At 42.2% G+C, this 14,093-nt stretch overlaps 1 protein-coding gene across 22 annotated transcripts in view; it reads left to right on the forward strand.

Moving 5' to 3' along the window:
* The window catches only part of EZH2 (enhancer of zeste 2 polycomb repressive complex 2 subunit), a 219,086-nt gene that overhangs the window by 65,018 nt on the left and 139,975 nt on the right, over positions 1–14,093 (forward strand). For 12 of the 22 annotated variants that reach the window (XM_078377422.1, XM_078377420.1, XM_078377416.1 and 9 more), the window contains 2 exons: positions 816–917; positions 4,196–4,312. In XM_078377422.1, the coding sequence (XP_078233548.1) occupies positions 816–917; positions 4,196–4,312 (219 nt within the window). Of the gene's footprint in view, positions 1–815; positions 945–4,195; positions 4,313–14,093 lie in introns of all 22 variants that reach the window. The other 10 variants (XM_078377414.1, XM_073003573.2, XM_073003572.2 and 7 more) reach the window with 1 other exon arrangement.

Genomic DNA, 14,093 nt, shown 5'->3' on the forward strand with positions numbered 1-14,093 from the left:
CCCACGGACAGGAGGCAGAGGGCACCGGGGACAGGAGGCAGTGGGCAGCGGGTACAGCTTTGGAAGCTCAGGAAGCTGAAGCCGCTCCGCGCCCACTGCCGGCTTTCAGCTTCCCAGGCTTCCAAAGCTGCCCCCAGTGCTGTCTGTCTCCCATCCCTGTTGCCCTCTGTCTCCTGTCTGTAGGATTCCCGGGCTTCAAAACCCCCTCCACTGCCCTCTAGTCCCTCCGTGCCCTCTGCCAACTTTCAGCTTCCCGGGCTTCAAAATCCCCTCCGCTGCCCTCTGTCTCCTGTCGGAGACAGAGGGCAGCAGAACGGGTTTGGAAGCTTGGGAAGCCGAAAGCCGGCATGGATTAAATGCTGGAATGGATTAAATGGTTTTCAATGCATTCCTATGGGAAATGGACGCTTGACCTACGGACTTTTCGACCTGCGGCCGCCGTTCCAATATGGATTAATTCCGTAAGTCGAGGGTCCACTGTAATACTATAAGCAACCTTTCTTCTAAAACTACGCTAGTTCTAGAATGTCCTGAAAAACTTGGTATAGGCACTGAAACTATATATGTATTGCATAGATCACCACCACACTTTATCAAGGACTTCTTGAAAGTATGCTGCTTAAGTCCTTCAAAAGCAGATGATAAAATATCTTTAGCTACTGAAATATATGGAAATATGTAGGTATATATGAAATTTATGTTTATGAGTTACCACAGTCTGATGGCCACAGATGGGCTTTGCTGTTGATATTCAGACAACTGTATAAATGTGAGTGGGTCCTAACTAAACCCTGTATTTTAAATCTTATTTCCAGAGCATGTTTAATTCTAATCGTCAGAAGATACAAGAAAGAACAGAAGTCTTAAATCAGGAATGGAAACAACGCCGGATACAGCCAGTACACATCATGACTTCTGTGAGCTCATTGCGTGGGACCAGGGAGGTTGGTTAACATGATGTGTTGTAGAAATCCAGCTGCTAAATTGTCGCAAATCTTTGTTTTACTCAACAAAATTTGGTTAGGATTTTTCAACAAAGTGGCAACACATAGCCATTTCTTTTTATTGACAGGGGAACATTCTGGAATTTTCCTCCCTGTTGTTAAGTAGCTTAATTGAGCTTATGTGGACAGAAGGAACTACAGTGGTGCCTCGCTTAATGACGTTAATCCGTTCCAGGAAAAACGTCGTTAAGTGATTTAATCGTTAAGTGATTTTAAAAAGCCCATAGGAACGTATTATAACACGTTTAATACGTTCCTATGGGCTTAAAAACTCACCTTATGCGAAAATCCTCCATAGGGACGGCCATTTTTGGTGCCTCTAAAGCGAGGGGCTGCCATTTCGGAACCACTGATCAGTTGTGCAAAAATGGGGGATGATTGCTGGGACCCTCTCTCTCTCCCCTCCTTTCCAGCTCCTGCAGTAGCCGGTGAGTTTGGGCTCGGAAAGTCGGGCGGAGGGAGAGGCCAGGCACAAGAGGGGAGGGTTTACACATGCAAAACCCAGCCGGGGAGGTCGCCCGAGCAAGCAGCTGCTCCCAGCACGCACGCCTCCCCATATAGAAGCTCCGGCAAGGCGAGAGGAGAAGCCGCTAAAAACTGGGGGGGGGGGGGGAGGTGGCGTTTGTTTTTTAAAATTCTCATTTTTCCCGTCGGAAGTGGCCAGGCGGGGTAGCCCTCAGACGCCCAGATGCATCGCCTTTTCCCCGCAGCAGCGTCAGGGAGCCCAATGGACCGGCTGAGGGGGGGTCGGCGGCGGCGGGGGGGAAGGATTTGGCTATTGTGTGGCCGGCGAGGGCGAGAGGGAGAACGCGCGTGCACACACTCCGGTAACCCAGACCCAGCTGCACCGAGTGTGCGCAAGCAGGCAGGCAGGCGGGGAGGGAGGGGGCCGCCAGAAAGAAAAAAATCTTGTGAGAGCGCCTGGGAGAACAACCTGCTCGGCTCCAGCGACAACCTCCCCTCCTCCCTCCCCGGGAGAGCATGGCGGTGGGTTTGCCAGCAACAAGAAACAGCACCCCAAGCAACTGCGAACTTGCAGGAGTGCTGGCCGGGGAGAGCGTGTGGGGGTGGGGGAGAAAGGGAGATTTCCAAACAGGCACACCGACGCACTCACATCTGGGGGGAGGAACCAAAAAGACCGGAGCAAATGCAGTTCTCCAACAACACCGCCCGGGCAGCAGGCTGCTGGTAAATCTGTTAAAAAGCGGCAATTGCTCTTCCTCCTCCTCCTCTTCCCCCTCCTTCCGCAACTCTTGTGATCATGTCTGTAGTCTTTCTTTTGGAAAGGGTGGGGTGGCTTTTTCTTTTCTGGATGCACCTTCCCACCCCCACTACTGTTCTGAATTTGGAGGAGTTTTTGGATCCTGTCCCTGTTGATCTGCTTTTATTATTTTTTAAAAATCTCCGCTTCCCCCCCCCCCCAAATTTCTCCTTTTTGGTGGGATACATCTGGCTCTCTTGTCGGCTGCCTGCCTGTAACCCCTCCCCTTCCCTGCCTCGATTCCCAGCACACAAAGGGGAAGCCGAGCGGATTGTCTGACAAAGTTGTGTTTAAAAGATAGAGGGGCGCCCGCGATGCATCGAGAGTCCATAGCGGGGGGGGGGGAGGGCAGGAGAACATCCAAAGGAATGTGGGATCTGGGATGCGGCAGTGTGTGTTTTGTGTGGGTACGAGGAAGGGGGGAACCAAAGGAAAAGCTTGCAAAAACTCTGGAGTTCTCCCTCCCCCCCCATTCCCCGAACCTCTCCAAGGCATGCGTCCTCCATGAAAAGCAACTAGTAATAAAACTGTTGTTCAGGCACAGCTGATCGGCGGGAGCTTTGCCCTGATCGCGGGGAAGCTTTTCCCCGCGATCATCGCAAAGTGAATTTTCCCCATAGGGGCCATCGTAAAACGATCACTCTTGCGATGGCAAAAAGCCCATCGCAAAGCGATTTCATCATAAAACGGAGCAATCGGTATGCGAGGCACCACTGTAATTCCTTCTATGCTGAATTGATCTTTGCTTTCTGGTGAGAAGTAGTACATCTCAAGCACTCCTTTCTCTCTCTGTGTGTATCTTTAGCTAGTAGTGTATCTTTCTGTGGCTAGTAAAAAGTGATTCTTTTGTGAAATGCATAAAAAAGATGTAACTCTCATATAGTTTGACATATATTTGCAGAGTCCTCTCCCAAAGTAGTCCTTGGTCCCAAGTCTGTTTACCTTTACTGTGTTCCTTGGTAATTTTCTTCTGTGCAAGTTGAAATGACAGCAGCAGGCTTCTGAATGCTATCCTTCCAGTATGAGCAAGAATAATGAGTTTGACAAAGCCTTTCTCTTTAATACACTGCCAGCCTGATGTGTAAGCCAACCAATAGGAAAATATGTATGAACCATTGAGATAAAAGGTTTGGGTGGAGAAGGGAAATCTCTGAAGGCAACTTTGTTCACACTGCTGAGATCAACCATTTGCCCATGCTCTGTTTCACACAGGAGTAAACTGAAGTTAGTGTTCTAGAGCCAGGAACTAATGACCTTTCAGCATATCCTGATTTCAAAATATGGTTCCTTTAGAACAGTGGTTCCCAACCTTGGGTCTTCAAATGTCTCTGGTTTTTGCCTGTTTCCTCTGTTCACGTATAAAGTGGCAGAAATGCAATCTTACTTTAGGGGGCAGTGTCTCCTATTTTTAATAATCTTTCAGTTGCTCTGTGAGTGTATAAGTGTCTCTGTGGAAGGGAGTGGAAAGGAAACCCCCTGTTCATTACACCCATTCATCACAGGAAGTGAATCTTGTAAGGTTGTGAGAAGAAATTCTTACTTCTGAAGCATCTGTTTCCTCCCTCATAAAACAAATTGCCTCAGATTACCTGCACATAGTATTTAAGTGTACTATTATACTAATTGTTTGTCATCCCTGTTTGCCTGGACAATTATTAAGATACACCATTTTACTTAAGCAAGGAACAGCTTTGTAATTATGTGTGCATGCATGCATGTATCAGTCTAAGCGAGAGGAAAAATGAGAGGAAAGTAGAAATAAGAAATAAGTAATAATGAAAGCAAATGTCTGTTTAACCCTATTTTTTTGCTATTGAAGTGAAACTGCTTGTCTTATCCCTTTTAATATGTATAACTGTATTTCTGCTTCTGCATTATCTACCTTGAAAATAATTTACTACTAATAGTGCGTTTCTGTCTCTTTTCTCAGTGTTCTGTGACTAGTGATTTAGATTTTCCAAAACAAGTAATCCCTCTCAAGACTCTGAATGCTGTTGCTTCGGTACCCATAATGTATTCTTGGTCTCCCCTTCAACAAAATTTTATGGTAAGTGAAACATGGACATTGAAATAATTGAAATTATCACCAGCAAATGAATATGCTGTGAAATTATTGATCTCATATTTCCAATGTGCTGTAACGTTATCATAGCCATCATGTTACTGAAGGTTTATAAATAGGTAGGCAATCTGACATATCTGACAGTTTGATAAAATTAACCAATTTTATTCTTACATACAAATATTAGATATGCCAGAAAGTGTTGGAATTAATTTTTTTCAGATACTTGAGGGAGAACACTAACATAATGACAAACATTTCTTTACATTGAATCATTTAAAAAAATGAACCATTGTTAAGCAGTAGGAGTTGTAGCAAGTGTTAGTGGCTAAATGAAGCACCTGCCCAGTGCCCTCCCATTTCCTTTTCATGATGTCCTTCATGAGCCTCTGCTGTATGTATTGTATATTTTCTTCACCTTGTGTGGAAAATTGTTCTAGAAATTGGTACTGAATGGTATTATAAAGTCTGTAGTCAGAGGTGGCATGGACTTCGAGCAGTTATGGTGTGAATTGTTTTTTTTTTGTATTGCATGGCACTCCATACAGTCTTCTATGACCATTCTTGCATCATCTCTTCCCCTCAAAATAATTCTGTAGAATTTAGCAGGGAAAATTTCTCTGAGCATTTCTTTGTGTCCTCTTGGGAGTTTTGAGGGCATATTTTCCATGTCTTGAGCATCCCCAGCATGATTAGACCATTCCTTCCTCCATTTTTAAAGAATTAATAATTTCCACTGGAGCCACTAGGAGACTTTTCAGATCAACCTGCCACTGTTAGATTAAGAATTCTATATAGCAAGTTTTGAAGTATGTAATGATTGCATCATTTAAAAAAAATGCAAATTGGCCTTGTTAGCCTTAGCTCTTTGATGCATAGCCCCTAGGCTGATGGCAAATCTGAAAAATAGCCCTTACCTTGACTGAGATTGCTCATCCCTTCAGTGAAAGTGTAATGCTCTTATAGACAGAGCTACTATATAGAATTTAATTTGGGGGGTAATAAGTATTTGTGATAGCTTTGGTTGAGTATGAATAAGTAAAGCTGTATCTCTGTCTTTTCTCCATATTTGTACATCAAAAATAAAATAAGTAGCACAAAAAGTAGTACAGTGACAAGAAGAAATTGTTTCACGAACATAACCAGCAAAGCAAAGCGTGCTGCTTATATATTGCCCCATAGCATTTGTAGCACTCTCTGGGTGGTTTACAAGTTAATTATGCAGGGAACACATTGCTGCCACCCCCAAGCTTGGTACTCAAAGGAGCATTCTTAATAGATGGTGCAATGGAATGGCTGGGGGCTAGCTAAACCATTTTTGTGTCAGGTAAGGGAAAACACTGGCTGGCTCCTTGCAGCCTCAGCATTCCATGTGGTCTCTGTTTCCATGCTGCCTCCACTCCCCTTCAGAATTCCAGTTAATGTACAGTGGTGCCTCGCTTGACGAGGATAATCCGTTCCAGCAAAATCATAGAACGAAATTGTCGTCAAGCAAAAGTAAAAAAACCCATTGAAATGCATTGAAAACCAGTTCAATGCATTCCAATGGGCGAAATACCTCAGCGTCCAGCGAAGATCCTCCATAGGGCGGCCATTTTCCGGTGCCTGTACAGCGAAAAAGCCTTCCTAAACACAGCAGGGATCCATTTTGAAACAGTGGGCGGCCATTTTGAAACCCGACGATCAGCTGTTTTGATCGTCGTAAAGTGGAAAATCGGTTCCCAAAGCAGGGAACCGATCATCGTCAAGCGTTTTAATACTCATCGTTAAGCGATTTCCTCGTCTAATGAGGTAATCATCAAGGGGGCACCACTGTAGTTCAATTCTAGATTTATTCACTTGGTATAAACCTTGGCACTCTGTACATGCTCTACGGACTAGTGCAATCAAGGTCTTGGCTGCTGGATTAGATTAACAAGGACACTGCAATGAATGAGTTATGGACAAGGAGTCCATTTTAAAAAGTAACTATTAAAAAAGAAAAGCAAGAAGGTAAAAATAGTTCAGCTTTCAAATTGCATTCAAGGCACAAAAGGTAAGGCACAGGTCAAGCTACAGACACAATGCTATAGGCTAAGGATGCTGTTATTTTCTAACTAGGATATAACAGTCATGAATCTCTCATGATGACTCTCCTCTTATATGAGCATCAGGATTTGTTCCATTCCATGTCGGAGTCGCTTCCTCCTCTCCTTCTGGAAAGGTTTATACCAGCATCTCTCTCCCAAGCTTCCATCTTCCTTATCTTCTCTCTCTCTCTTACCAACTTAAGCTCCCTTCTTAAGACTTGTCTCCCTCCTTAACTTCAGGGACGTGTATTTTGCGGGAATCTAGCAACACATAAAGTACCAAGGAATCCTTTGGAGTGTGTTAGATTCCCCTTAGTCATTTCCAGAAATACCTGTTTTATCTAGGAGAGGCACAAAAAAGTGCTATTGTTAAATTTCTTTGGACTTCTCCACGCAAGGAAGAAGAATTAGGCGCACCAACTCTGATTCCTTTCTTTTTGATAAGGTGCTTGAGGTGAAAACCTTGACTTCAGCAGCAATGACAACTCTTTGGAACAGCTGAACTGATACGTGAATCACCAAGGATCATGAAATTCCTGATAACATTGATCCCATCTGTAAGGGCTGCCAATACTACATCACTATTAGAAGTGCATCTGACTTACCAGGCCTCACTGCTGATGCCCAAGCCATCATTGTCAGTTTGGTACAAGGAAGCCTCACTAGCATCATTCTCATCAGTATCAATCAGTCAATTTCACTGATTCTAAAGTACCAGATGGGCAGATGGAAAAGCACCAAATCATCAGTTTTTTCTGAAAAAAGAAGAAAGTCAGACACACAAACTCGACTAGACTGGACACCTGTAGTTTTCTCTAGAGTCACCCAAACATCTTACAGACACCAACACGAGTTGTTTCTAACTTCCTCCTGATACACTACTTCAGTGCTTGGTAGATGAAATACAAGAAGACAGTTCAACAGCTGTACCAGTCCAGCAGTACATGCTGGAACATGCTGGCAGTTTTGTCCTGACAATGCATTTGATCAGGTGCACTGATTATGGCTGCACAAGTGTGCAAATAGTTCAGTCTCTGAGGTTCCATTGTGTAGTCATCCAGTCACCCCACCCCCTGCCAATTTCACCCTGGAATTTACAGCACTCTATAAGACAGTTGAAATTCTACTTGTAAAAATAACCTTACGGTTATGTGTTTTATGTTTCATCAATTTAAAAATTCAGTGGGAAAAACAACAGTGTTCTTGTATGAACACCAAATCCATTGAGTCAAATACTGTATTTTGAGTCCAGCTCCCAGAATCCCCAACCGGCATAGCCACTGGTAGAAAATTACAGGTATTATAACTCCAGTACACATGGGAAGCGAAAAACTTCCCACTCCTGAACTATCTAATAAAGATAACATTAATCTTCATGCCAGTGACATGGCCATGAAAGATCTATAACTTCTTGACACACAACACTTATAAGGATGTATCAAGTCACATGATCACGGAAGAAGTAGATGGATAAGCTAAAGAAAGATGAATGGTATCTGCTTATGGGTATCCATGAGAAATATAAAATTTCTGATTCTTTGAATGTGTGTTATAACAGCTCTGAGTCCCCCCCCCAATGTTTGGTGGGCTGTGTCGTAAAAGCGAGCTTCCTAAGAATCTGCTTTTACACAACCCAGAGAGGGGTCCGGAATGATCAGTTCCTAATCAGGTAAAACTGGGTCCTTTAATTTTACCCTAGACAACTGTTTCACCCCTTCTCCCATGTCTGAACTGATTTTAAATAAACAACATCCAGGAGTTCTAGAAGATTTAATCTTCCTCCTCTCTAATAGGTAGGACCCTAAATTGGTAGCATTAAATAAACGTGGCCTGATTAAAGAAATCAATTTAAAGTAGCTAAAGAACTATAGTAGCTAATGGTCTATGCAAGAAGCCAATATTCAGACAGTTAGACTTTTTATATTTTATTAGAAAAATAGAAATTAGTAAATGAATTTAAGCAAGCACACAAGATATCTTTTCATAATCAATTATTTCCAAAAAAACCCCAGCCATCACCACAAGGCATTTTCCTCTACAAAAACCAAAATAATAAACAGCTAACTACATTTTAGAACAGAGATCTGTCTTACTGTTAGCTTGAAAAATAAAAGTTCATTCGGAGCTTTTCCTCTGGAATTCATTCCTCCTTGCTGGAATTTTCTCACTGTGTTCGGGCAGACGTCCAGGCTGTCTCTCCGTCCATCTTCTAGGCTGTCTTCTCTCGTCTCATTTCTTAAATCAAGAAGTTATGTCCTTGTTCCGTCTGGTGAGATAGTTGCCTGGCGACGTGATAACGGTCACCTTGTTCTTCATAACTTTTTTCCTCTACTGAAAAAGAAACTGACCTTGGCCATTCTTAATCTCTTTAACTCGCACCTGGTCACAAACGGATTTCTAACTTAACTTTGCTCCTATACAAATAAATCTCTATTCAACTCTCATAATCAAATTCATGACAGGCTGCACCACAGCCTCTCAATTTTTCATGTCTCCTAGAAACCTTGGGCGAACTATTTGCCGTTTAAATGCAACACATGCACCCTGGCTATGCAGAAATAGGATGTAACAGACTGGTCTATTCCAATTTCTAAAAAAAGCTAACTCTGGATTAAATGAGGCCCTTGTATATTTTACTGTGAAATAGCATGTGTGTATGCTGGGTGATCACACACTGGGGCCTGAGAGACTAAGAGAAGGGCCTCCTTGAAGTTCTTAAAAACCAGATGGAATTGAGTGTAATCAGCACACTGGTGACACCAGACCACAAAATTCTGGATGGCCTCTTTCAGGTTTTTCATGTATATGTGAAATAGTGTAGGGAATCATGGAACCCTGAGACACTCCACAGGCTAATGGTCAAGATGTTGAGTGGGAGTCCTCCAGCACTACTACTATTCACAAAGTGACACGATGCAAGGGAAAATTTCAGAAGCTGACTCCTTTTTTCATTTCACTTCTCACCTAAACACAAAGCAATTGTCAGGGCTGTTTTCAACAAGTGCGAATGGTAGTGAGCAGAATAGGGTTAGTAGACCGTCTTGAGTGCTGCCATTGGTGTTATCAGCATTCATGCAACCTTTTGCTATATAAAGCTTGGCATCCTATTTCCTGCTGGCAATGTGGGCATGATATTGTGCAGCAGTATTGGGTCATTTCCTGGATTTTTAAATCATGGCTACAGAAGCACAATATCCCACAGTCATAAACTAGAAGATTTTTTTGAAGAGCTGAATTATACTTATTTATGATTCAGAATACCATTGTCATATTGATCATTACAATTGATGGATACAAGGTACTGTGACTTCAAGAGCTCACAGAACTGTGATGCCATCACTCCATGCTTTGTCCAGTAAGGATGAATCAGAGCCTCTCAAACCTAATATAGGCATGGGGTGGCCAATTCCAGTTGACCTGGGTCCTCCAAGATCCAAGAGTTAATTCTCGAAGGCTTTCACGGCTGGGATCTGATGGTTGTTGTGGGATTTTTGGGTTATTTGGCCATGTTCTGAAGGTTGTTCTTCCTGATGTTTCGCCAGTCTCTGTGGGCGGCATCTTCAAAGGACTGGAGTAGGAACTGTCCATGCTCAGAGCATGGACAGAGTTCCTACTCCAGTCCTCTGAAGATGATTTTTTTTTTACATGTATGAATTCTGCATTGCCTGACTGTGCTTCTGGAGTCTTCATTTGTTTGTATGATTCTACAGCTGGCTTACAGCATTTTGAAGCCGGGCTCTGCATTTCTGGCAACAGTACAAGTACAGTACCTATTGGTACTGTTTGAAGTTTCTACATTACCACTGGCAGAGTCATTCGCATTTACCTAGACCAGTGATGGCGAACCTATGGCATGCGTGCCACATCTGGCATGTGAAGCCCTTTCTTCTGGCACGTGAGTGGGCGGTCCACCCACCCACCCTTGTGGAAACAAACCTTTTGAAGTGGCTGCAGCTGGGATTCACCCTTTCTCTTCCTGTTCTGGGTCCTTTAACTTCCTGTCCGTCCCCATGATTCCCCCTTTAACTTCCTGTCTGTCCCCATGATTCCCCCTTTAACTTCCTGTCTGTCCCCATGATTCCCCTGAAACTGCCACTCCTGTTCCGGTTCTGGTCTTCTGGGCGGCACGGCAGCCACTGGTTTCTTCCCCACCCCCTCATTTTGGGCACTTGAGCCAAAAAAAGTTTGCCTCCACTGACCTAGACAGTGCCATTACTGTGCAGTACTCATACCCACAGTCATTACATATGATGGCCATATTAGTCTTTGTATCCTCATCTGTCTAGAATAGGGCCCCCCAACCTCATGGGACATGGGGGCTGCATTAGAGTGCCCAATGCATAAATAGGGTCAAATCTTAAATCAAAATGTAACAGAATTAATGACTTACTGATTTAGATCAAAAGTAAATATTCGGATTCAATGAAGAAGTGTTAACTTGAATTTTGGAACAATATTTATTGTGGAGTCCTTTTATCTAGCTACACATGCTTACCTAGTGAGTGTGATTTTTGTGGCTGTTTCCTGTTAGCTATGGCATCCACATCCAAGTAAAGGTTTGTGACATACACCCTTAAAATATCAGATAAATTTTCATTTGTAAGTCTTTTTTGCAGCCATGTCATACTGTTCAGTTTCTGAGCTACAACAATTACAAGATGGTTCTCACTCACAGTATTAATGAGCCAAGTATCCACATTCTTGAAACTGTGCATTTGGTGTCCCCCCCCCCCCCCAATTTTGTTGTTTGTAGCACAATGCTCAATCCTTTTGAGACCTTTTTGAATTTTGGTCCTGTCACACACACCCAGGTTCCCTTTCGGGCATGACATGTACTTTTCACCCTTTTTCGCTGCCACCAGAGCATCTGTTCCTCTCTGTACCAAATATGACTATTAGATCAGTGTTGTCCAATATAACAATATTTATGTGTTTGTATGTAAATAATATACAGAAAATCATGGATGGTCTTTTATTATTCATTCAATAAATGTTGGTTTGAATACATTTATGTTTGCTTATGTAGATTCACTTTAATCATGGTATTTATATATTCAACTCTTTATTTCTTAGCACTTTTTACGCTTTCCAGTCTTAACCACTTAAACTTTACAAGGCTTATCCTATTCCTATCTCTCTCTCTCTCTCTCTATTACTCTTCTCTCTAACACAACTACAGCCTAAACTGTCACTAACTGTCCCCTTTTATTTTCCTGGTTCCGCCCTCCTGTACTGTCATTGGTTATCACATCAGTGTTCTATTGCGATGGACAGGCTAGGTATTTGGACTGTCCGTCACAGGTCCTGTCTTTCAAAGTGTTAGTTATTCCACCCAATTTTGTTTCATCTGCAAATTTGATAATTATTTCCTGGACTCCCTCATCAAAGAGCACAGACCCCCAAGACTGAGCATTGTGGTAATCCACTTGTTACCTTCTCCCAGTTTGAGAAGGGTCCATTGATAAGCCCTCGCTGGGTACAATTTTGTATCCACCTGATCTAGCCCACACCTAGTTAGCTTGCTAATCAGAATATCATGGGGCTCTTTGTCAGAGACTTTGCTGAAGTTAAGATTTATTATGTCTGTTGTCATGAGTTCCGCCGAAGAACTGGAATCTGAGGGGTTAATTACAACTGAGGAAAATGCTGGGCAATTAGAAGCACAGACAGCTGAATCACCACCAGATTCTCCTCCCCCAGTAGCCAGGGTGAGGGCTAAACTTTGGCAAAGACTCATGACACGAAGGTCATAGGATCACATGAATGCTTCCCATAGGAACATCAGGTCGACCAGTCCTGAGTTTTAACAGGATGGAAGACGTCTAGGAGTTTGATGACTGTTTGTGCTATATAATCTGCACCTAGAAGGCTTGGAAGCTTGTGGAAGCAACAAGTCAACACTCTGGCTCGCATCCATGTGCCTGCTTATCTTGGACCTTGTTCTCTGAACCCTTGGCTTTGGAATTTGACTTCTGACTACGGTTTGTGTTTTGGCTTTGGCATTTTGGTATCTGCTTTGCATCTTCTGGACTTCTGATATTAGACTGGTTTATTAGACTTTTGCCTGTTGAACCCCCTTGGGAACATGACATCTGTAAGGATTTCCATCTTTTACTAAGGAGGTTACCTAATGAAAAAAAAAATGAGATATTAGTTTGGCAGGATTTGTTTGTGACAAAGCCGTGTTGGCTTCTAGGTTTTACTGTATTTTTTTCAGTGTTTGCAGCAAGACTGCTTTATAATTTGCTCTGGAATTTTTCCTGGGATTGATGTCAGGCAGACCTGTCTGTAGTTCTTTGATTCCAACTTTTTTGCCCCTTTTTTAAAGATGGAGGCAATGCTAGCTCTCCTGCAGTCATCTGGCACCTCACCTATTTCCCATGATTTCAAGAAAATAATGGACAGCAGTTCTGAGAGTTCTTCACTCAATTCCTTCAGCACTCTTGGATGCAGTTCATCTGGCCCTGGAGATTTGAAATCATTTAATGCACTAAGGTATTCATTGACTATTTGTTTCTCAATCTCCAGCTTCAATCCTGTCCCGTCTACTTGCATTTCACATTTGTCTGGAGCATCATAGTCTGTCCTATGAGAAAAGACTGAGCTAGGAATTGTGTACCTCTCCCTTTGCTTTGTCATCTCTTAGCATTTCCCCATGTCCATTGAGTAGCTGTGTCACTATTTCTTTTCTTTGTCTTTTGCTTCACACATACCTGAATAATGCTTTTTTATTGTTTTTAATGTGTCTAGTTAATCTCAACTCATTCTCAGCTTTTGCTCTCCTAATGCCATCTCTGCATTTCCTTGCTATTTGTCTGTACCTTTCCTTGGTGATCTGGCTTTCTTTCTACTTCCTATACATGTCTTTTTTTGGTTTTTTTGTTTTTTGTTTTTTTAAATTTTTTTTAACATAAAGGGTGACAAAGGAAAAGGGGAGTTGGGATTTTTAAGGGAGAGGGATTTGTGAGGGAGAGGGGAAACTATGACATACTAATATCCAATCTATACCTATTGCCATATCAAATTTGAAATCATTCTATTTACTCTTTTCTGCCTTGTATGTAAAGTTCTCATTTCACTATATATATTCAGCTACTACCTGTTGATTCAGTCCATTTATAAAATAAGTCCCATCTTTCTGTTGCCTTTTGCAGGGGTTGATCTTTCATAACTTCTGATAAGATGTCCATTTCGGCTATTTCCCGTATCTTTTCAATAAGATCTTCTTGTTCCGGTACCGCCGGACTTTTCCAATTTCTAGCATACATAATTCTGGCTGCTGTAATAATATATATAACTATATGTTCCTTTGACTTATTATGTTATCGGGTATCATAATAGAAACAATTCTGGGATTAGTGGTACTTTACAAAGCAAAATTTGTTGTAACATAGCATGTACTCTTTTCCAATATTTTTTTGCTACCCCACACGACCACCACATATGATAATAACTTCCCATTTGTGTTTCACATTTCCAACACTTATTTGATATATCAGTATACATCTTTGACAGTTTTTCTGGGGTCATATGCCACCTATAGAACATCTTATATATATTCTCTTTAAAATTAACCGATCTTGTGAGCTTTATGTTATTTTGCCATATTTTCAGCCATTGATCAATATCAATGTTGTGCCCTATATTTTGTGCCCACTTAATCATAGGTTCTTTAACCATTTCCTCTTGCATTTGAA

This window comes from Pogona vitticeps, chromosome 6, assembly GCF_051106095.1.
Source record: "Pogona vitticeps strain Pit_001003342236 chromosome 6, PviZW2.1, whole genome shotgun sequence".
NCBI lineage: Eukaryota > Metazoa > Chordata > Lepidosauria > Squamata > Agamidae > Pogona > Pogona vitticeps.